General features: G+C 40.3%; 1 protein-coding gene across 2 annotated transcripts; it reads right to left on the minus strand.

The window, feature by feature from the left end:
- Positions 1–206: 206 nt before the first annotated feature.
- On the minus strand, positions 207–21,719 carry LOC133054641 (orphan sodium- and chloride-dependent neurotransmitter transporter NTT5-like). 2 transcript variants are annotated; one of them, XM_061139817.1, is made up of 10 exons: positions 21,657–21,719; positions 6,179–6,580; positions 5,601–5,758; positions 5,304–5,427; positions 4,951–5,126; positions 4,230–4,471; positions 2,689–2,875; positions 2,102–2,299; positions 1,825–1,984; positions 207–343 (listed from the first exon to the last, which is right to left on the minus strand). In XM_061139817.1, the coding sequence occupies exons 2-8, from the start codon at positions 6,522–6,524 to the stop codon at positions 2,177–2,179; spliced, it is 1,356 nt and encodes a 451-aa protein (XP_060995800.1). In that variant the 5' UTR covers positions 6,525–6,580; positions 21,657–21,719; the 3' UTR covers positions 207–343; positions 1,825–1,984; positions 2,102–2,176. The 2 variants fall into 2 exon arrangements, with proteins under 2 accessions (XP_060995800.1, XP_060995801.1); XM_061139818.1 differs by lacking the exon at positions 21,657–21,719 and having other exon boundaries at positions 6,246–6,345.
- Positions 21,720–22,900: the final 1,181 nt, after the last annotated feature.

The raw sequence follows: 22,900 nt of genomic DNA on the forward strand, positions 1-22,900 counted from the left end.
CCTTGATAAAGGAGTGAGGTTGTGCCAAATGAACCAAGTCTTTATTTCCAATAGGAATTATTCACAGGGCAGAAAGTTTTCCCTCTGTTTTTGGTTTATCCATTTTAATAATCTTTTGTCTTTTTTGCCTCACCTGAAGCCGTGGACCAACCTTCGGTGAGTCCCCCTTAGCTTCAGGTTGGAAGGTTATTATGGCCGTATTGTGGATCATGGAGACAGGAGAAACCACCCGAATGATGACGGTGTAGAAAAAGTAGACAGGGACAGGGAGGACGGTGATGATGACGAGGAATATAAGCAAGGCTTTAGCCCATGATGGATAAATTCGGGTCACCTCATTTGACTGTGGAGAAAAGGGAAGAAGGTTTAGAATGCCCAGGTTCTCTGAAGTGGAAGGCTGAAGAGGGTAGGGATAGGAGACAAACCAAGGCAACAGACTAAATAACTGAATCTCCAGGGAATTAGATGACTGTATCCTAGTTGTAAGAGTGGATTTAGGAGTGGGAGTGGGGAGGAAAAAAGTGGACTGAAAAGTCTCATGTCCATTCCTTAGGGGTTTCTGGCGTCTGGGGAGGGAGGCTCACATTTCTTGAGTCCCAGGCCAAGTAGGTGATATCCTTCACAGACAGGTGAATCAGGGTGCTTAAAAACAGGACTAGCAGCACAAATGGAGACAGAAAACACCACAGCCAACGATAGATGGGGGAGATGGGGCGGCCCATCATGATATTCAGGTCTGTAAGGAACCTGGGAAGAGGGGTCACAAGACTTTGGGAGGCCCATTCAAGCCTTACCCAGCCTTGGTGTGGGGGTCAGTCCAAACCTAACCTGGGAGAAAACCCTTAATATTTCTTAAACCTTTCTGCTCACACCTCCGCAACCAGTCTTCTTGCCTCTAATTCATCCACTTTCAGTCTGGTTTCTGTCTCAGCCCCAGGGTTTTTCTTTTACATCTCTCTCCTCCATCACCCTTCAGGATAAAAGCCCAACTTTCTGAAAGTAGCTTCTTTAAGCCCACACATCCAGCTTTCTTTGGTGCACCTTCTTAATCCCAATACATACAATTCAGGTTCCTTCTGCTTAGAACACCCTTCCCTCTTTCTCTCCCTTGACAAACTTCTCCTTCATCTTTCTATATTCTATTCATGCATCATCTCCTTGACTGACTCTTCTATCTTCTTTAGATAAAAATCTGTGTTTCTAGAGTTCCCTCAGCTGCCTCCATCCTGCTCAAAGATATGTCTTTCTCCTTGGACTCTGAGAGCAGAAACTAAATTTAATTTATCTCAGTATTCCCCAGTACTCACCACAAGGCCTGCCTGGCAGATAGGAGGCTCTGAGAAATATTTGAGAGTGATTGGTTGCATGAATGAACAAACCGATGCCAAGAGTCACCATTATCTATAAACACTGCCACCCTTGGATTACCCGGGGCTTCTCAAATGGTAGTGTGCATATGAATCACTTGTTAAAATACAGATACAGATCCAAAGGTCTGGGGTGGAGCCTGAGGGTCTGCATTTCTGATAAGCTTCCAGGTGGTGCCAATGCCACTGGTCCACAGAGCAAGCTTTCAGAAGCAAAGCACTACACATTTCAGATGTCCACACTACCCTGGTTGAAAGAACAGCTCAGGAGCCCCTAGGACTTGATGTAGACTGATAGCCACTTTCCCAGTTTACACTGATATTCCCCTGGAACCAGTATGTTCTTTTTTCCCCACCCTCCTGGGATCTCTCCATATGCCCTGGGATAAGAGCCTGGCAGTAAGAACAAAAGGGACTCTTAGCTGTGTGGCAGGAAATTCTGGGATTGGAACATCACCTCCTGGCCCCATAGATCCAGGCCATGGCAATGGTCTCCAAGATGACAATGAAGAAAAGGGGCAGAGATACCCAGTAGTCATCCAGCAGGTTCACATAGTAGCTGCCTGAGGGCCTCACAAAAAGGAGGCTGCCCAGGAACATAGGCACACAGACACCCACTGGAGAGAAACATCAGATATAAATCAAGGTCAGTATCAAAGCTGTGCTATGTAAGCCCCACTGGGGTTAAACTAAATGATGGCCATAGGTGGGAGTAGGGTCATAGGTCAGAGTACCTGTGAGCAGTTTTGAATGCTCCCTGAGGGAGAAAGTATCCTGGAGAGGGGTGATGATGCCTTGTATGATTCCTATCAAGTGCTCAGCCCCAGGTTCACCAGCAACAGGAAGGTAATGATGGACCAGAAGGTGGGTCCAGAAAACAAAGAGATGATATCACTAAATGTCACAATGACCACACCTGGACCGAACATAACCTGTGAATGAAGGGAAGAATGGTGAGGGCTCTGAGCTCAGTCTGGGGAGCTCTAACTCCATTTCCATCCTCTCCCCTAGAAAACTATCTGTAGCCCTGTTCATGGATATTATTATACTCATCTGGCCTTGAAGCATGAGGATTTCCTCCTGGTCTAGCAACTCTTTGGGGTTGGGGTGAAGAAGCTTATATGAATTCTAGTGCTTTGTGCTACAAAGGCTACAACTGCCTTGTCACAAAAGGATACTATGAATCTTGATCGTGGTTGTCCAAGATGCTTCTGAGAATTGCCTTTCTGAATTCTACAGACACCTAAGCAATGTGGAAGTTTCTGGTGCTCTGGGGACTTTGAGGGGAACTCTACAGCCCTATCCCCAATCCCCTACCTACCTTATTCAATTCCTTAGATAAGTCACATTCAGTCAAATTGGGTAGGATTCTGTTTTTGATGTGTTCAGGGAGGTTGTTGAGCCACTTGGGGTAGATGGAGCTCGGATCATAGTACAGACTGTCTGGAGGGTGGGCCTCAGGCGGCAGGACCTGGGCAATGATCAGATCCATCACTTTTTTGGCATTCCTGGGGACAGGAGTAGAATTATATAGGACCATTTGGACTTTGATATAACCTACTCCCTCAGCCTCTAGATGAAAAGGGAAATTACTAGCCTAAAGTTTTTGATTTGATTAAAGTAGGGCCTGCACTGAATCCTAGGTATCCAGGATCCTGCATGACACCTATTTTCATCATCACAGAAATGTTTGTGTGAGGCCAGAGAATTTCTGACTGAGGCAGACTCCTGGAGGGGTCTTTCCTACAGTACCATTGAGGGTTTTCAGATTTTTACCTCCTACTAGACAATCTCAGGATAACGTTACGACTTCTTGGCTTTCTTGACCTGCTGGCCTCTTCAACTTCTTTATTCGCAACTCTCAACCTTCTATACTTCAGCTGTCCTCAATTATTAAGCCTCTTTCAACTTGCCATGCTCTCTCAATTGTCTTAGTGTCTTTGGTCCCTGATGCTCTCTCTGCTTAGAACTATCCTACTCTATCTGCACTCAGTCTCCCCCAATTCTACCCTCTAAACTTTCTCCACCTGGCAAATTCCTTCAAATGCTTCCTCAGCTCGCTATACTCTATTTACTGCCATGGAAATCTATTCATGATCTCTTATGAGAGCAAATCAACAAACTGCAGAAAAGTAGTATGGTATAGGCCAATTTTTTTAAAAAATGGCATGTTTTTATATACGGGTCTATGAATTGGAAACACTTGAAAGAACACTCCCAGTGATTACTTGTCAGGAAACAAACTCAGCTCAGGATTGCCTCTACCAGGAAACCTTCTCTGACTGCTCCAAGTTAGTAGCTCCCTCCTCTGTGTCCACTCATCATCCCTACTACTAGTCCTCATCTAGTTTGTGATTATCTGCTTACTATTTGCTTCCTTATTTTCTTGAGGTCAGGGATGGTAATCTAGTTTACCATTGGCTGTGTTGCCAGAGCTCAACACAGGGGCTGGTATATAGGAGATGTTTTTATAAACGTCTGAGGAGCATTTTTTGAATGAATGTTATAGGAGAAGAAAATGGGAAATAGGCTATGGGGACCCTGGTGCAGCAGGCCCTTTTTTTGTCTAATGGTTCAGCTGAAAGTATCCTCTAATTTGTCCATGGCAGCCTCCAGTTAAGAATGGGGTGAACACACTTTTGAAAACCTCCAACTTTGGGAGTTTCCTAGCTTAGAAAGGCATCTCAGAAAGGGACAGAGGTGGTAGAATTCAGGTATTTCTAAGGTTTGGGATGCTCCAGTTTGAGGACGCCATATTGACAGCCAACTTCCTTGAGTGATGCGAGCCTAGACTGGAGTTGTGTGGGCTAGTTCTAAGACTTTGGTTTTTGTGACGATCTCCATATGAAAGATTGGGCTCACATCAAGTAACATTTTTCGTTGCTATCTGTGACCAAGTGGCCCATTACAGCAAATACAAACACCGTGGTAGTCAGTGAGGCAAGCAAGTTGAGAAAAGCCACAGCATAGGCATCAATGATACAGTTATTGGACCGAGGGATGTACGAGCTGATTGCTGTGAAGCTGCCAAAGCCGGGGCCCAAGGACAAGAAGAGCTGGTTTCCTGTTCGGCGCCACACTTCCATAGAATACAGGGCTGGTACCTGAGAAGGAAAGGTACCATGTAAATGGGGATACAAAGAGGAGAGAGACAAGCCAAGATGGAAATGGAAGACGAGAAGAGAGTGAAAGAGGGAGCTAGGAGGGTTTCTATCAGACTATCAACCCTACTATTTGGATAAGAGACTTAAAGGGTGGGTGATGCCTTACCTTGGCAGCCAACAAATTCTTGAGGCCAAAATATGCGCCTTTCATCATGAGACTCCGGATAAGAAGAGAGAAAAGGATGATGTAGGGAAGGAGTACTGAGATATACAGCATCTGAGTAGGAAGTATGATTCACAAAGAAAGTTCAGCAGAGGCAGAAGTCTGTAGAATAAGATCAAAGGCTATTGGGAATCAGAGGGAGGTCAGATTAGAGGGAATGAGAAGTTGGAGATGTATAGGCATCAAGTTAGGAGAATATTAGGGGATCTCAGATAGAAGGAAGTCCACTGAATTAGTAAGTCAGAGGGTAGCTCACCTTTCCAGTGGACTTTGGCCCTTTGATCATGGAGATGCAGATGATTAACCAGATCACAAGGACAGAGGCACTCAAATGTAAGAGTGGTTTCCCATCTACCTCGATTTCATCTGTGGCCTTCAATACCTTCCGGTACCAGAAGTATGTGGTGGGGTTGGTCCGTGCGCATTCAGAATCTGAGGTGAACTGGCCATGGAGGAAACTGCAGGACCAGGTATGCCTCCCCCTTCTTCACATCCACCCACTCCTTCCAGTCCCATTTCAGCGTATTCTCCCAAGGATCCTTTTCCTACTTCAATCCTCTGTCCTTCTCTCAGCCCTCCCATTTGCCCTTTTCTTCCCTCACTTCTCACCAACACTGGAGTTCTGTGATAGGGGGCACAATAACCACGGTAGTGGAGACTGGAAAGACTGGACCAAATAGAAGAGATTCCAGGCCATGAGCACACTGTAGTACAAGCCCACGATGATGCACACCTAGGGACCATGAAGAGTTCTGGAGACGGGAGAAGGGTAGGCTGGCTGAAGGGAGAACTGGGGAACCGAGTGGACTTGACCCTGGGAACTGAAGCACGGGACCCATTCCGGGATGAGGGTTAGGATGGGGATGGGGTGTAAAGGGTAGGCCTGGGCAGCCCAGGGCTCCTCACCATGAGGCTTGTATACCCTACACCACCAATCCAGGGGCTGATGACCTTCCACACACCAATGCTGCCCTGACGCATCCTCTGACCAGCTGCCATCTCCAGGAAGAGAAGAGGAATCCCAACAAAAAACATCATCAGGATGTAGATGATGATAAAACTGCCTGTGCAGGGAAATCAAGGAGGAGCTCTTAGAACCAACCATCTGGACTGGACTTCTTCATAGGTCCAGGAAAATATGTTCCCCACCAGTGACCTCCCTCAGGGCCACAGGCATCAAGGGTCAACTGCTTCCACATCCCTCACAGTCCCAGATATCTAGCCCCCAATTCCTGGAAGACCAAGATACCTAGTCTCTCTCGCCTTGACCCAGGCCTCTAGCTTCACCATTCTTATGAAACTAAGTAATCAGATATCCTGCTCCCACCCTCCCAAGGTTCTAGGGGTTCAGGTACCTGGCCCCTGCCTAGGTCAGTTTCCCAAATCCTCAGCCCCTATGTATCTCAGAGACCCCAGAGTAGCCAGGACAGGTCTCTGGCTCCTCACCCCCTTGTAGGTTCATGATTTCTGGTCCCCAGGCTTACCACCTCCATTGTGAAAACACAGATAAGGAAAGCGCCAGATGGTGCTTAGCCCCACAGAGAAGCCCACCTGGGCCAGGAGGTACTCAGTTTTATTGGCCCAGATTGGTCGTTCATGGAGGGTTCCATCCTTTGGCTCATCTTTGCTTAGGGTCTCCAGTGTGTCTTCATTATCTTCATCAGACCAAACTTGTGCTGACAGAAGGTCAAACTTCTGGCTCTCCTCAGTGGGCAGCTCAGACACTAACTGGTAAGCTGAGGTAGTAGCAGTCAGGGATATGGAAGTTGAAGGTACAGACAGCTGAGATTTCTCCTCCTGAGCCTCCATGTCTTCATTAACAGTTATCATCCTGGGTGAACTCTAATTGCTGCTTCTGCAGGGATGGGGCCTCCTTCCTCGTTGACCTTAAGGACATTAAGACCTGCAGACTTTAGTTTTATGAGCTAAGGGAAGATGAGATTAATCCTGCAAAAACCCCTAAGGCCTCCCCAACCTTCTTATCCTTATGTGGTAAGAATATGGAGTCTCCACTCTGGAAAAGATCTCTAGGAAATAATAACTTAAAACAATACCATCTACAATACCAAAAGACTTAAAATAATTTTATGAGGAATAACTTTATAATGAAAAATAAGCAAGACCTTTACACACACACACAAACTATAAAATGTTGTTGAGAGAACAAAGAAGCCCTAAATTAAGTGATGTAACATGTTCATGAATTGGAAGTCTCAGTAGTCTAACAACGTCCATGTTGCCCAATTTGGTCTATAGACTCAATGCAATTCTTATTAAAATCACAGCAGGGTCTTTGAGAAAATTGACAAGCGAATTCTAAAGTGTACATTGAAAGCAAAAGGCCTAAACTGGTTAATACAATCTTGATGGAGAAGAAAAAATGTAAAGACTAACTATAAAGATATAGTAATTAAAAGAGTATAGTATTGATAGAAGGATCTATGGCACAAATAAATCAATGGAGTAATATGCTACGCTGTCCAATATGGTAACTACTAGCCAGGGGCTATCTAAATTAAAACTAAGTAACATTAACAATTTAGTTCTTCAGTCATACTGCCACATATCAAATGCTCAGTAGACACATGGATACCATATCAGAAGGACAGATATAGAAATTTCCATTATCCCAGAAAATTCTTTGGATACCAGTGGGAGAGCTCAGAAACATACTCACACATATACAGACACCTGATTTACAACAAAGATGGCACTGCAAAGCTGTACAGAAAGGACACTGCTTTCAGTAAATGACTAGTTGCTTGCGCGATTGGATATCTATATAGAAATAAATGAACCTCGGCCTCCTCAACTTCACACATTAAATAAAAATATATTCAGAGCAGACTGTAGTTATACAAAAGGTAAAACAACAAGATTTTAAGATGAAAACCCCAGGAGAATATCTGCATGACTTGAGGGTAGGCACAGATTTCTTAGACAGTGCACAAAAAGCACTAGTCATAAAGGAAAAGTTTGACATATTGGACAAAATTAAAAATAGAAGTGTCTTTCAATCAGAAGTTACCATTAATTGAGTAAACACAGACAAATCACAGAAGATATCTGCAACATACATGGTGAACAGAATCATGCCCTCTTCCAGGATATCCACATCCTAATTCCTGGAACCTGCCAATATGTTACCTCACATTTCTATGTAATTAAATTATGGATCTTGAAATGGGGAGATTATTTGGGATTATCTATGATGGGCACAATGTAATTACCAGGTGTTTGTAAGGGAAAGAAGGAGATAGCAGGTTCCAAATCACAAAAGGGAATAGGATAGCAGAAGCAGAAATCGGAGAGATATCCTTTGAATATATAGAAAAAAGCCATGATTCAAGGAATGTAGATGAATCCTAGTATGTGGAAAAGGCTAGGAAATGGCAAAGCCTAGGTCCTCTGTAAAGAACACAGGCCTGCTGACAACTTGCTTTTAGTTCAGTGAAACTGATTTCAGATTTCTGACCTGCAGAACTGTAAGATAATACATTCATGTTGTGTTAAGCCACTAGGTTTGTAGTTATTGTTACAGCAACAGTAGGAAACTAACAAAATACATAATCAAAAAGGGCATGTTTTTCCCCTAAAATTTATTTTTAAAAAAACACCCACAAATAAATAACAAAGGCAGGAGGGAAAAAGTGGAAGGAAGGGAACAGAAAGCTCAAACAGGCATATTATCAAAGAAGATATACAAATGGACAAGAAAGAGGAAAAGATACTCAATGCTCAACTTCATTCATCAACAAGAAAATGTAAATTAAAACCACAAATGAGAACAGATGGGTGTATATGTGATAAATCAGGTATGTCAATATGTTAACTGTAGAATCTAGGTTGATGGGTATATGGATGGTCACTGTATAAATCTTTGAACATTTCTGCATGCTTAAGAATTTTTTCACAATAAAATATTTGGGAGGACACCACAATAAGATACCACTATATATCCACTAGACAAGCGAACATGAAAAAGACTGATTAAACCAAATGATGGCATGTGTGGAAACTTCTGGAACTCATATACACTGCTGGTAGGAACACAGATTGCTATAGTGGCTTCAGAAAACTAGTTGAATGTACCCATATACTTTAAATATTTTCATACATTATCACCCTTTCCAAAGTGATTATCTAACAAAAATGTGTACATAAGTGCAGCAAAAACCACATTCAAGAATGCTCATAGCTGCAATATTCATAACTGCCAAAACCTGAGAACAACCCAAATATCTTTCAACAGTAGACCTAATAAGTGAGAGTATATTCATATAATGAGACAACAGCAAAGAGTTAATTACAGGTATGTGCAACGATCTGGATGAATCTCAAAAATATTATTTTGAATGAAGGAAGCCAGGAAGAGAAGAGAACATACTATATAATTCTATTTATAAGAACAGGCAAAACAAATTTATGGTGTCAGAAGTCAGGATAGCACACACACGTTGTGACAATTTATCTAGCCATAATTATAATTGTACATGCCTTAATATGTGATACTTCAATAAAAGTTTATCTAAAAATAAATGTTTGGGGGAAATGCTGGATTTCTATACAATAACAATAAACAGAAAGTGGATTTTAAAAAGAAAGATAGCACAATAGCAACAAAAACTTTATGACATCAAGAAGTAAATATAAACAACATTAAAAGTCTTAAATAAAAGCAGAAATAGTCTATGTTCATGGGCATAAATACTCAGTACTGTAAAGATGGAATTTCTCCCCCAAATTTATAGATTCAATGCAATTCCAATCAAAAATCTCAAATTTTTTTTTTCATGAAAGCTAGCAAGATTTTACTCTATATTTATTTGTCTGTGCCAGGCGGCATATGGGATCTTCGTTCCCTGACCAGGGATCAGACTCACACCCCCTGCATTGGAAGTGCAATCCTAACCACCAGGCCACCAGGGAAGTCTCTACAATTTACATAGAGGAATAAAGTGTCAAAAATAATGAAGAGACACCTTCTGTTACTGGCCAAGGTGGAGTGAGCTAACGACATATAACCAATCCTAATTACAGTTAAAATCTCTGGATAGAATACAGAAAGCAACTCCTTGAGGACTTTGAAAAGTAAATAGCAGCAGTCAGAATGGGTATTTAAGTTAACTTGAATAATGACTTATAATGCAGAGAATGATTTTCACATATTTTTTCCCTCCTTTGTCTCTGATCCAAGAATAAGCTGAATCATAGACCTATACAACAAGCACTAAGTGAAAAAACTCCAGGAGAAATCCCCTATTTCTCAAGGACCAGGAAAAGGAGCTCCTATGCCTACTCCCACCCCCAAATAGGATGGAGGAAATACCAATTTCCCCTTCACAACCTGGAGGCTCACAAGTATGAACTGCACAAGTATGGAATGAATGCAAAGAAGCACAGCAAGACTTTGAAAACTGAACAGTGATAGAAACAACTGACCAAGCCACAGACTAACCCTAGGGTGGCACACGCTAACCCAAATAGCATCACAAAGGCTATGAAAATTGAACTAACATTGTAACCACACCGTAGAAGATATGACAAAATTTGCCATCTGAACTTAACCAGGTTGACAGTCTGTTAAAACAAAATAAGCAAACAAATTCAACATTCTCCAGAGGATATTAACAGGATCTTGAGTCTCAAGACATAACATTCAAATTTTCCAGGATACAATCCAACATAACTCACCACTTACACACACATACACACACACACACACACAAATCTGACCATTTCCCATGGGAAAAGACAATAGATGTCAACCCTGAGATGAACCAGATGATGGAATTATTACACAGACTTATTTTAAAAATTTTTATTATTTTTCCAGTTTTTGATGAGGTATGATTGACAAGTAAAAATTGTAGGGACTTCTCTGGTGGTCCAATGGCTAAACTTCATGCTCCCAATGCAGTGGGCCCAGATTCAATCCTTGGTCAGGGAACTAGAACCAACATGCTGCAACTAAAGATCCTGCATGCCGCAACTAAAGATCCCGTGTGCTGCAGCTAAGACCCAGTGTAGCCAAATAAATATATACATATGCAAATATATGTGTATATATATATATACTTTTAAATTATATATATTTATGGTATACATGTGGTGTTTTGATATATGTGTACATTGTGAAATGATTACTACAATGAAGTTAATTAACATCTCTCACCTCACACTTACCATTAATTTTGTGAATGTGGTAAGAATACTTAAGATCTACTTTCTTAGTAAATTTCAGGTTTACAATACATCATTAACTGTAAAGTCATTGTGCTGTACATCGAGAACTTACTCATCTTATAATTGAAAGTTTGTTCTCTTTGACCAACAACTTCTTTTCTTCCTTCCCTCTGCCCCTATAATCACTCTTCTTCTCTTTGCATGAGTTAGACTTTTTTAGATTCCACATATAAGTGAGATCATGCAGTATTTATCTTTCTGTGCCTGGCTTATTTCACTTAATGTTCACAAGGGCTTCCCCCCATGGGTCAACGGTAAAGAATCTGCCTGCCAAAACAGAAGACTCAGGAGACGCAGGTGTGATCCCTGGGTTGAAGATATCCCCTGCAGAAGGAAATGGCAAACCCACTCCAGTATTCTTGCCTGGAAAATCCATGGACAGAGGAGTCTGGTAGGCTACAGTACCATAAGGTTGCAAAAGAGTCAGATACGATTGAGCACAGCACATAGCACAATGTCCATGAGGTTCGTGTTGTCACAAATGGTAGTTTCCTTAAGGTCAATAATAGTCCAGGGTGCACACGTGTGTGTGTGTGTGTACATGTGTGTGCTATTAATACATTTTCTTTACACCACTAAACCACTGATGGACACTTAGTTGTTTCCATTTCCCGGCTGTTGAGGTTAATGCTGCAGTGAATGTGAGAGTGCCGATATCTCTTCAAGATTCTGATTTCATTTTCTTTCAACGTATACCCAGAATTGGGGTTGCTGGATCATATGGTAGCTCTATTTTTAACTTTTTGAGGAACTGTCATCCTGTTTTCCATAGTGGCTGTTCCAAATTACATTTCTACCAACAGGGTATAAGGGCTCCTTTTTCTCCACATCCTTGCCAACACTTGTTATCTTGTGACTTTTTGATAATAGCCATATTAACAGATGTAAGGTGATATCTCATTGTAGTTTTGACTCGCATTTCCCTGATTAGTGATTTTGAGCACCTTTTCATATAACTATAGGTGGCTATTTGTATGTCTTCTTGGAAAAAAATGTCTACTTTTGAAGTTGGATTTTTTTTTTCCAGAGTTGTTATGAGTTCCTTAGTATATTTTGAATGTTAATACCTTATGGATACATGGTTTGCAAATATTTTCTCCAATTTCATAGGATGCCTTTGTATTTCTTTATTGTTTCCTTTGCTGAGGAGAAACTTTAAAATTTAATGCAGTTGTTCTTGCTTTTGTTCCTGTGTTTTTGGTATCATAACTTCCTCCCTCCAAATCATTAGTTCTAGTTTTATGGCCTCCAGTCTTCAAACAACATAGAATTGTTTTGTATGGGGTTAGATAAGGGTCCCATTTCTTTCTTTTGCATGTGAAAATCCAGCTTTTCCAGAACCATTTATTGAACAGAATATCCTTTTCCCACTGTGTATTCTGGGATCCTTTGTTTAAGATTGGGGATTCCCTGGTAGCTCAGCTGGTAAAGAATCCGCCTGCAATAGGGGAGACCCTGGTTCGATTCCTGGGTTGGGAAGATCCTCTGCAGAAGGGAACAGCTACCCACTCCAGTATTTTGGCCTGGAGAATTCCATGGACAAGACTGAATGACTTTCGCTTTGCTTGTTTAATAAGATTAGTTGACTGAATATGTGTGGCCTTATATCCAGGCTCTCTATTCTGTTCCATTGGCCTAGGTGTCTGTCTTTATGCCAGTACAATATTGTTTTGATTTACAATAGCTTTGCAATATGATTTGACATTAGGAAATGATATGCCCCAGCTTTGCTCTTCTTGCTCAAGATTGCTGTAGCTATTTGAGATCCTTTACAATTCTGTACAAATTATGAGATGGTTTTTCTTATTTCTATGAAAACCCATCACTGAAATTTTTTTTTGGGGGGGGGGGAAGACCCATCTCTTTATTTTCTTTTTCCATTTATTTTTATTAGTTGGAGGCTAATTACTTTACAATATTGTAGTGGTTTTTGCCATACATTGACATGAATCAGGCATGGATTTACATGTGTTCCCCATCCTGAGCTCCCCTCCCACCTCCCTCCCCATCCCATCTCTCTGGGTCATCCCAGTGCACCAGCCCCGAGCACTTGTCTCATGCATCCAACCTGACTGGCGATCTGTTTCACACTTGATAATATACATGTTTCGATGCTGTTCTTTCAGATCATCCCACCCTCGCCTTCTCCCATAGAGTCCAAAAGTCTGTTCTATACATCTGTGTCTCTTTTTCTGTCTTGCATATAGGGTTATCGTTACCATCTTTCTAAATTCCATATATATGCGTTAGTATTGGTGTTTATCTTTCTGGCTTACTTCACTCTGTATAATGGGCTCCAGTTTTATCCATCTCATTAGAACTGATTCAAATGTATTCTTTTTATTTTTATTTTTTTAATGTATTCTTTTTCATGGCTGAGTAATATTGCATTGTGTATATGTACCACAGCTTTCTTATCCATTCGTCTGCTGATGGGCATCTAGGTTGCTTCCATGTCCTGGCTATTATAAACAGTGCTGCGGTGAACATTGGGGTGCATGTGTCTATTTCAGATCTGGTTTCCTCGGTGTGTATGCCCAGGAGTGGGATTGCTGGGTCATATGGCAGTTCTATTTCCAGTTTTTTAAGGAATCTCCACACTGTTCTCCATAGTGGCTGTACTAGTTTGCATTCCCACCAAGAGGGTGTAAGAGGGTTCCCTTTTCTCCACACCCTCTCCAGCATTTATTGCTTGTAGACTTTTGGATAGCAGCCATTCTGACTGGCGTGTAATGGTACCTCATTGAGGTTTTGATTTGCATTTCTCTGATAATGAGTGATGTTGAGCATCTTTTCATGTGTTTGTTAGCCATCTGTATATCTTCTTTGGAGAAATGCCTGTTTAGACCTTTGACCCGTTTTTTGATTGGGTCATTTATTTTTCTGGAATTGAGCTGCAGGAGTTGTTTGTATATTTTTGAGATTAATCCTTTGTCTGTTTCTTCATTTGCTATTTTCTCCCATTCTGAAGGCTGTCTTTTCACCTTGCTTATAGTTTCCTTTGTTGTGCAAAAGCTTTTAAGTTTCATTAGGTCCCATTTGTTTATTTTTGCTTTTATTTCTAATATTCTGGGAGGTGGGTCATAGAGGATCTTGCTGTGATTTATGTTGGAGAGTGTTTTGCCTATGTTCTCCTCTAGGAGTTTTATAGTTTCTGGTCTAACATTTAGATCTTTAATCCATTTTGAGTTTATTTTTGTGTATGGTGTTAGGAAGTGTTCTAGTTTCATTCTTTTACAAGTGGTTGACCCGTTTTCCCAGCACCACTTGTTAAAGAGGTTGTCTTTTTTCCATTGTATATTCTTACCTCCTTTGTCGAAGATAAGGTGTCCATAGGTATGTGGATTTATCTCTGGGCTTTCTATTTTGTTCCATTGATCTATATTTCTGTCTTTGTGCCAGTACCATACTGTCTTGATGACTGTGGCTTTGTAGTAGAGCCTGAAGTCAGGCAGGTTGATTCCTCCAGTTCCATTCTTCTTTCTCAAAATTGCTTTGACTATTCGAGGTTTTTTTTATTTCCAAACAAATTGTGAAATTATTTGTTCTAGTTCTGTGAAGAATACCGCTGGTAACTTGATAGGGATTGCAGTGAATCTATAGATTGCTTTAGGTTGTATACTCATTTTCACAATATTGATTCTTCCAATCCATGAACACGGTATATTTCTCCATCTATTTGTGTCCTATTTGATTTCTTTCATCAGTGTTTTATAGTTTTCTATGTATAGGTCTTTTGTTTCTTTAGGTAGATATACTCCTAAGTATTTTATTCTTTTTGTTTCAATGGTGAATGGTATTGTTTCCTTAATTTCTCTGTTTTCTCATTGTTAGTGTATAAGAATGCAAGGGATTTCTGTTTGTTAATTTTATATCCTGCAATATTCATTGATTAGGTCTAGTAATTTTCTGGTAGAGTCTTTAGGGTTTTCTATGTAGAGGATCATGTCATCTGCAAACAGCATCACTGGAATTTTGATAGGGATTGCATTAAATCTGTAAATTGCTTTGGGTAGGATGGACATTTTGACAGTATTCTTTCAATACATGATCACGGGACACATTTCCATTTATTTGCATCTCATTCAATTTCTTTCATCAGTGTTTTGTAGATTTCAGTGTATAGACACTTTACCTCTTTTTTTTTAAATTGTGTTTCACTTTATTGCACATAAAGTGAATTTGCAGATATTGCATTTTTTCCTACAAACTGAAGGTCTGTGGCAACCCTGCACTGTAAGATGATGGTTAACATTCTTTTAGCAATAAAATATTTTAAAATTATGTACAACTTTCAGACATAATGCTATTGCACACTTAATCATATGGTAGTTCACTTTAAAATTTTGAGGAAATATTTTTATAAAAATAGAAAAACTCATCCTAAAATTCATATGGATTCTCAAGGGATCCCAAATAGCCAAAACAATCTTGAAAAAGAAGAATAAAGCTGGAGGACTCATACTTCCTGATTTCAAAACTTACTACAAAGTTGCAGTGATCCAAACAGTGTGATAATGACATAAAGATAGACATATAGACAAGTGGATTAGAATGGAGAACCCAGAAATAAAACCCTTACATATACAGTAAACTGATTTTTGACAAGGGTGCTAAGATCATTCAAGGGGGGAAGAATAGTATTTTCAATAATTTGCGCTGGGAAAACTGGATATCCACATGCAAAAGAATGAAGTTGGACCTTTTACCTAATACCCTATACAAAAACTAACTCAAAATGGATCAAAGACCTAAATGTAAAATCTGAAATTATAAAACTATTAGGAAAAAACATAGGGCAAAACTTACATGACACTGGATTTGATTTCTTGGATATGACACCAAAGGAACAGGCAATAAAACTATATGTAGATAAACTGGACTCCATAAAAAAAATTTTGTGTATAAAAAATAATACCAACAAAGTGAAAAGGTAACCCACATAATAAGAGAAAATATTTTCAAAACCATATGTCTGACAAGGGATCAATATCCAGAATATGCAGTGTGTATGCTAAGTCGCTTCAGTTGTGTCTGACTCTGCAACCCAATGGATATAGCCTGCCAGACTCCTGTGTCCATGGGATTCTCCAGGTAAGAATACTGGAGTGGGTTGTCATGCCCTCCTCCACGGGATCTTCCCAACCAGGGATTGAACCCATGTCTCCTGCATTGGCAGGCAGGTTTTTTTTTTTTTTTTTTTTTACCACTAGAGCCACATAAAGAATACCACAAATTCATTCAAAAATGGTCAAAGGGTTTGAATAAATATTCTTCCAAAGAAGATATATAAATGATCAAGAAGCACATGGAAAGATGCTCAACATCACTAATGTTGGTGGTTTCATCACGAAGTCTTGTGCAACTCTTGCCACCCCATAGACTGTAGCCCACCAGGCTCCTCTGCCCATGGGATTTCCCAGGCAAGAATACTGGAGTGGGCTGCCATTTCCTCCTCCAGGGGATCTTCCCACCCAGGGATCAAACCTGGGTCTCCTGCACTGCGGGTGGACTCCTGCACAGGAGGTGGATTCTTTACCAACTGAGCTACAAGGGAAACTACAATAAGATACTATATCACATCCATGAGAATGGCTACTTAAAAAAAATAAATAAATAACAAGTGCTGGAAAAGCTTTGGAATGACTGGAGTCCTGCACTGTTGGCGGGAATGTAAAATGATATAGTTACTGTCTGGAAAATATTATGAAGTTTCCTCAAAAAATTAAAAATAAAATTGCCACATGATCCAACAATTCCGCTTCTGGCTATATACCTAAAGCAATTGAAAATAGGGTCTTGAGAACTTTGTACATTCATATTAATTCTCATTAGCTAGAACACAGAAGAAATCCAAATGTCCACTGACAGATAAATTGGTAAACAAAATGTGGTATATCCATGTAATGGGATATTATTCAGCCTCAAAAAGGAAGGAAATTGTGACATATACTACAGCATGGATGAACGTTGAGGACATTATGTTCATTGCTAAGTCAGCTACAAAAAGACAAAGACTATATGTTTCCACTTGTATGAGATACTTAGAATAGACAAAATCATAGAGACAGACAGCTGTAGAATGGTAATTGTCAGGGTTAGAGGGGGAGAGTAATAAGGAATTACTGCTTAATGGACAGAGTTTCAGTTTCACAAGATGACAGAAGTTATGGAGATGAATGATGGTGATGGTTATGCAATATTATGAATGTATTTAACCACTGAACTGGACACTTAAAAATGGTTGAGATGGTAAATTTTATATTATGTGTATTTTTCCACAATAAAAAAAATGGAAAAAATGGAATGCACAGGGTTTATAGCCAGCTTGGAATCAGATAAGATTGCAGTTTTAAAATGGACCTTAGAATGGATTTTTTTATTATTATTTTTTTGGTGTTGTTGTTCTTACTGTTGTTGTTTAGTCATTAATTTAGTCGTTAAGTCTGTCTCTTTTGCAAACCCATGGATGGTAGCCCACCAGACTCCTCCGTCCATGGGATTTCCCAGGCAGGAATACTGGAGTGGGTTGCCATTTCCTTCTCCAAGAATGGATTTTTAATGAATGAAAATGAGAGATTAAGGGATCTGGAACACAGTAAGAGAAAGTCAAAATAAAGGTAAATATAATACTTGGGGAAAAACAAAGCTTTTCATATTTGTAGTTTACCACTTCAGACTGTTAAAGAGGTTTTCTTTTTTTTAATTAAGAGAGAAATAAAATTTGAAGTGGAAAATTCTGACTTTTAGACTGGCAGCTGCTTTTACCTACTTAAACATCAACTTCTGGGATTAATCGGTTCACTGAACAAATATTTGACTGGCTTCCCTGGTGGCTCAGAGGTTAAAGTGTCTGCCTGCAATGTGGGAGACCTGGGTTCAATCCTTGGGTTGGGAAGATCCCCTGGAAAAGGAAATGGCAACCCACTCCAGTATTATTGCCTGGAGAATCCCATGGGCAGAGGAGCCTGGGGGGTCCATGGGGTCGCAAAGAGTTGGACACGACTGAGAGACTTCACTTTGCCCTTGAAAATACATGTCTGACACTGTTTAATCCTTATAGACAGAGCAGTAAACAAACAAAAGTCCCACCTTCCTTGAGCTTACATTCTAGTAACTTAAAGTTATCTGTGTATAAAATCTGAAAAAAAAAGTACAGATTTAGAGAAAATTACATACTCTTAGCATACTATCATCTCTATTAGCTCTTTAATTTTGTGATAATTCCCTTATGCTTAAACATTAAATTTACCCAACAAATCTGGGGGATTGTTTCACCATCTCCATCTGACACATAAGAAAGCTAAGAACAAGAAGAAAAAGCATTTTGCTGAGAGACTCAGAGAATTACCTAAGAATATGATATAACATATAAACACAGATTTGTTTGTCTCCAAATGCTATGTTCTTCCCACCAGGCCAAGAAGCCTCTCAAGACAGGGACTGGAACAGAACCATCAGCAGGTACATCTGGGATTAGTCTTGCTGCCCATGGACCCCAACACAGTGAGAGAACATGTGAACATTTCCATTTTGGATGTGTACAAAGAGTCCTAAAACACGTTTGGCTCAATTTCCTACCTAGGCTCTAGGCCCACCAGGTCCACCTGCCCTACTCCCTAGGTAGAAACACATATGTAGGTCTGAGAATGGGGAAATTGATAAGAGACAATGATGAGCTCAGTTTGGGGAAATGATGAGGGTGAGGGCATGTGGGCACCAACTTCTAACTGAGAAACAAACATCAAGAGCCTCAAACTGGCGATTTCCCTGGTTGTCCAGTGGGTAAGACTCCAAGCTCCCAATGTGGTGTGGGGGGCCTGGATTCAGTCCCTGATCGGGGAACTAGATCCCACATGTTGCAACTAGGGGTTCACATGCCTCAACCAAAGATTCTGCAACTAAAGATCCCACATGCTGCAAATGAGACCTGGTGTGGCCAAATACATAGATTAAAAAGAGAGAGTCTAAAACCACATAGAGAAAAAAACTATAAAGTAAGATCCAAGAGGCTAAGTAAAAACTCTATAGTCCTAAATTTGAATTGAAAAAAAAAGTATGCATTTATAATATATTTTCAGGGGAAAAAGGATTTCCTACCTGTATCTATTAAAATGGCTTACAAACAATCATCAATGCAATAAACAAACACTCCAAGCACAAAATTGTAATCTCTAAATAGCATTTTCCATTAAAAGGAATTAGGTATTCTTGGGAAAATAACTGATTTCAGATTTGGGCCATGAAATGAACAAGTTAATTTCAAGGTTAATTTCATTGACCATTCAGTCAATACCAGAAAGCAAGGAAATTTTTATATATACTCGGGTCTTGTCAAAAGGACTTAGGAGTCAACTTGAAGACACTCCCATGGGTCCAAGATGAGATGATTTAAGCATCAATAAGAATGACTGCAATGGACTCAAATACATCAAATAAGTTTAAATCAATGAGTTCAGAGAGACATTAAAATAAAAAATCTCAGTGATCATATTCAGAGGATAGTAGGCAATGAACTCATTATTTAAGCTGGTAAATAAAGGGAAAGAATAAAAACTTATTTTGCTTTTCCTGTACAAAGTGTAGGCCAGGGTAGTGAATGTTTGATATGAAGTCCTCTTCCTAGAATTATTCCAACTAAGAAAAAAAGAAAGAATAATAAACTTAGAATACCACATCTTATCTCTTTGTTGAAAGGCGAATCTAGGCAATGATCATCAATGGCTGTTAATACCACAAAAGGAGAGCCATCTGGGCATTTGAGGGTTTTTTGGTCCTCCTAACTGAAATACATAAAACCAATCATGAAGTATTCTTGCCAGAATATTGAACCTAGAAGTAATAAACTTCTTCACCTAATTACCAATTTACTTGAAGCACAGGAAACATAAGAATATATTAAATAACATCACAAGAGGTAATCAGCAAATTCCAGATGGCCAGAAATTGTACAGGACAAATAACCCAGTTTTATCAATAAATACATTTCAAGGGGGAAGAAAAGAGGGAGGGAGACCTACACATTAAAAGATGCTTACAAGGTATAGCAATGGATTGCAACATATAAATTTTAGTTGGATAATGATTCAAACCAACTTTTTAAAAAGTTATGAGACAGTCTCTCAAATAGTTAAACATAGAGTTAGCATATGATCCAGAAATTTCACTCCTAAATATACATCAAGAGAAATAAGAACATATGTCTAACCAAAAAAAAACCACTTCTACATAAATGCTCATAATAGCATTATTATTATTATAATAGCCCCAAAGTGGGAACAAGCCAAATGCCCATCAACTGATAATTGGATAAATAAAATGTGTTATATCCATACAATGGACTACTATTCATCAATAAAAAGAACCGATACATGCTACACATGGGTGAATTTGAAAACATGCTATGTGAAAGAAGCCAGTCACAAAGAGTTACAGATGTTGCATGATTCCATTTATATGAAATGCGCAGAACAGGTAAATCTACAGGACAAAAAGTAGATTAGTGTTCATCTAAGGCTGAGGTTGCCAGCTGGGACAGTTACAGTGCTGGCTAAGGAGTGTGGGGTTTATTTGGGGGTAATAAAAATGTACAAAAGCTGTAATGATAGATGCACAACTCTGAATATATTAAAAGCCATTGAATTGTACATTTTAAAAGAGTGGATTGTATGGTGTAAGAATTATTGATATATCTCAATAAATCTGTTAAAAAATATAAAGCTACCAGAAAAAAAATTATGAAACAACCAGAAAATTTTAAATATTGAATGGATATTTAATGATATTAAAGGATTACTGTTATTTGTTTTAGGTGTGATAACAGTTTTGCCAGGTTTTTTTTAAAGTGTTTTTATTTTTTAGAGAATATACTGACATCTACAGATGAAATGATAAATTTGGAATTTGTTTCAAAATAATGGAGAGGCATGCAGCGGGAGAGGGGAGAGAGAAAATCATATTTGTTGCAAGTTGGTCATTACTGAAGATGGGTGATAAGTGCAAAGTAATTCACTACATTATTTTTTCATATGTGTTTGAAAATTTCCAAAACAAAATGGCCGGAGGCCACAAGACAATAATCTTTCTCAGGTTTTTACCCCTGACTCCCTGTGTGAACCTCTCTTACTGCAGGGTTCCCGATTAAACTTGAAAATGACAATACCTTTATCTCACACCCCTCTTGTGAGGAATAAAAGTGAAGACGTGTAAGGTTCCCTACCCAAGTAACGGGCTCCATTTTGTCTAACACGGACAGATTCCCAAAAACAAACCAAAAGAAAATCCACTCATCACATATACTGTGTACGAAACCCAATTTTAGACAATAAGAACCCAGAGTAGACAAACACTTATTGTAGACATCAGTCTGCCTATCTCTAATCAGTTACCTTTACAGCAATGTGAGGATATTCCCAATTTAAACATCCTTGACGTTAGGTGTCAACGGACATTCAACAAGTGGTGTGAGGAGAGAAAGATTTAGAGTGGAAGGCAGAAATACACCAAGATCTTCATTCCTCTCCCTTTGGTTTATCCGGTAAAACCCTACTTTTCAATCCTCCCTGCACCGACAGGTTCTATTCCCAAAACTGGAACTGGAGCAGCGGGGTCTAAGCACAGAGGATGAGCTTCCAGTTTCCCAGATAGGAGGAAGCTGAAAACTCAAGAGTATTTGATCATAAGGTGACTGCCTCCTCTCTCTGGTTCCCACCTTACCGGACTCAAAAGAATTGGACTTGAAGCAGACGGATCGTTTGGATTGGGGTGGCGGGTGGGGAGGAGCAGCAGGAAGGAAGGAGCGTGGGAGGGTGGGGCTACAAGGTACCGGAGCCAATGGGTGGTGACCCGGAGGTTCACGTCCCTTCCAGCCCTGCAGTCTTCAAGCTTGCGCTCGAAACGGCAGAGGTCCAGAGACATCTGAGATCTCTGCTCTTCCCATTCACCAAACTCACCTAGGGGTCCCACGCTCCAGTGGTTGAGGATGTTCTCTCTTTTCGTCTTTTGTCACAGAAACTTACACAGGGACAACCTCCCTGTGAGTCCTAAGCAATCTGAAGTCCTGGGATCTCTTGAACGTTTAAGGGAAACCCATTACCTGGATCTTCGGAAGTCTCCAAAACCTCCACCCAGAGCCTCCATCCCCAATCCCTAACGGACTGAGCCCACCTCCTCTTGAGAAGTGCTTCAGCTGTTACGGAGTCACCCCTCTCACAAGGTTTGAAATACTCAGTTATCATTCACTGTGGGGGTTCCCCGCGGCTCATTGGTGAAGAATCTGCTTACAGTGCAGGAGACACGGGTTCAATCCCTGGGTCGGGAAGATCCGCTGGAGAAGGAAATGGCAACCCACTCCAGTGTTCTTGCCTGGAGCATCCCATGGACAGAGGAGCCAAGTGTGTTAATCATTCAGTAGTGTCCCACCCTCTTGCGACCCCATGACTGTAGCCTTCCAGGCTCCTCTGTCCGTGGGATGCTCCAGGCAAGAATACTGCAGTGGGTTGCCATTTCCTCCTCCAGGGGATCTTCCTGACCTAGGGATCGAAACCGGGTCTCCTGCATTGCAGTCAGACTCTTTACTGTCTGAGCCACCAGGGAAGCCCTATCATCCACTAGGCAAATTCATTTGACTTAGCTCCGTGGTAAAACCTGCCATGTCTCTCTTACCAGGCAGATATGGGACCCTGATGGGCTCAGCAATACAGTTTGGTAGTTCCCCAAGCTGGTTGTGTGTCAATTCACAGATACACAGTCCACATGGACTGTTCCAGTCCACAACAGTCCTGGAACCTATTGAAAATTCATTTTTAGATGAATGATAGGGTTACCATTTTCCATCAGCAAGTGCATTAGTATCCTTTACATCTTTATTGAAGTCACCATTTCCTGGGTTTCTTCTGGCTCAAGGTCAATCCTTGGATAAAGCAAGTTGAGTAATCTAACATTTAATTTACCATGGCAAG

The sequence above is a fragment of the Dama dama genome, chromosome 4 (assembly GCF_033118175.1).
Source record: "Dama dama isolate Ldn47 chromosome 4, ASM3311817v1, whole genome shotgun sequence".
NCBI classification, from domain to species: Eukaryota; Metazoa; Chordata; class Mammalia; order Artiodactyla; family Cervidae; genus Dama; species Dama dama.

What these genes read in the sequence shown, in the direction of transcription:
- LOC133054641 (XM_061139817.1), bottom strand. Translation starts at nt 6,524, where the DNA reads ATGATAACTGTTAATGAAGACATGGAGGCTCAGGAGGAGAAATCTCAG. An exon ending in ATCACAGAACTCCAGTGTTG is followed by an intron (nt 5,127 to 5,303) that starts GTGAGAAGTGAG and finishes AGTTCACCTCAG; the next exon opens with ATTCTGAATGCGCACGGACC. An exon ending in AACGAAAAATGTTACTTGAT is followed by an intron (nt 2,876 to 4,229) that starts GTGAGCCCAATC and finishes TCCTGTCCCCAG; the next exon opens with GAATGCCAAAAAAGTGATGG.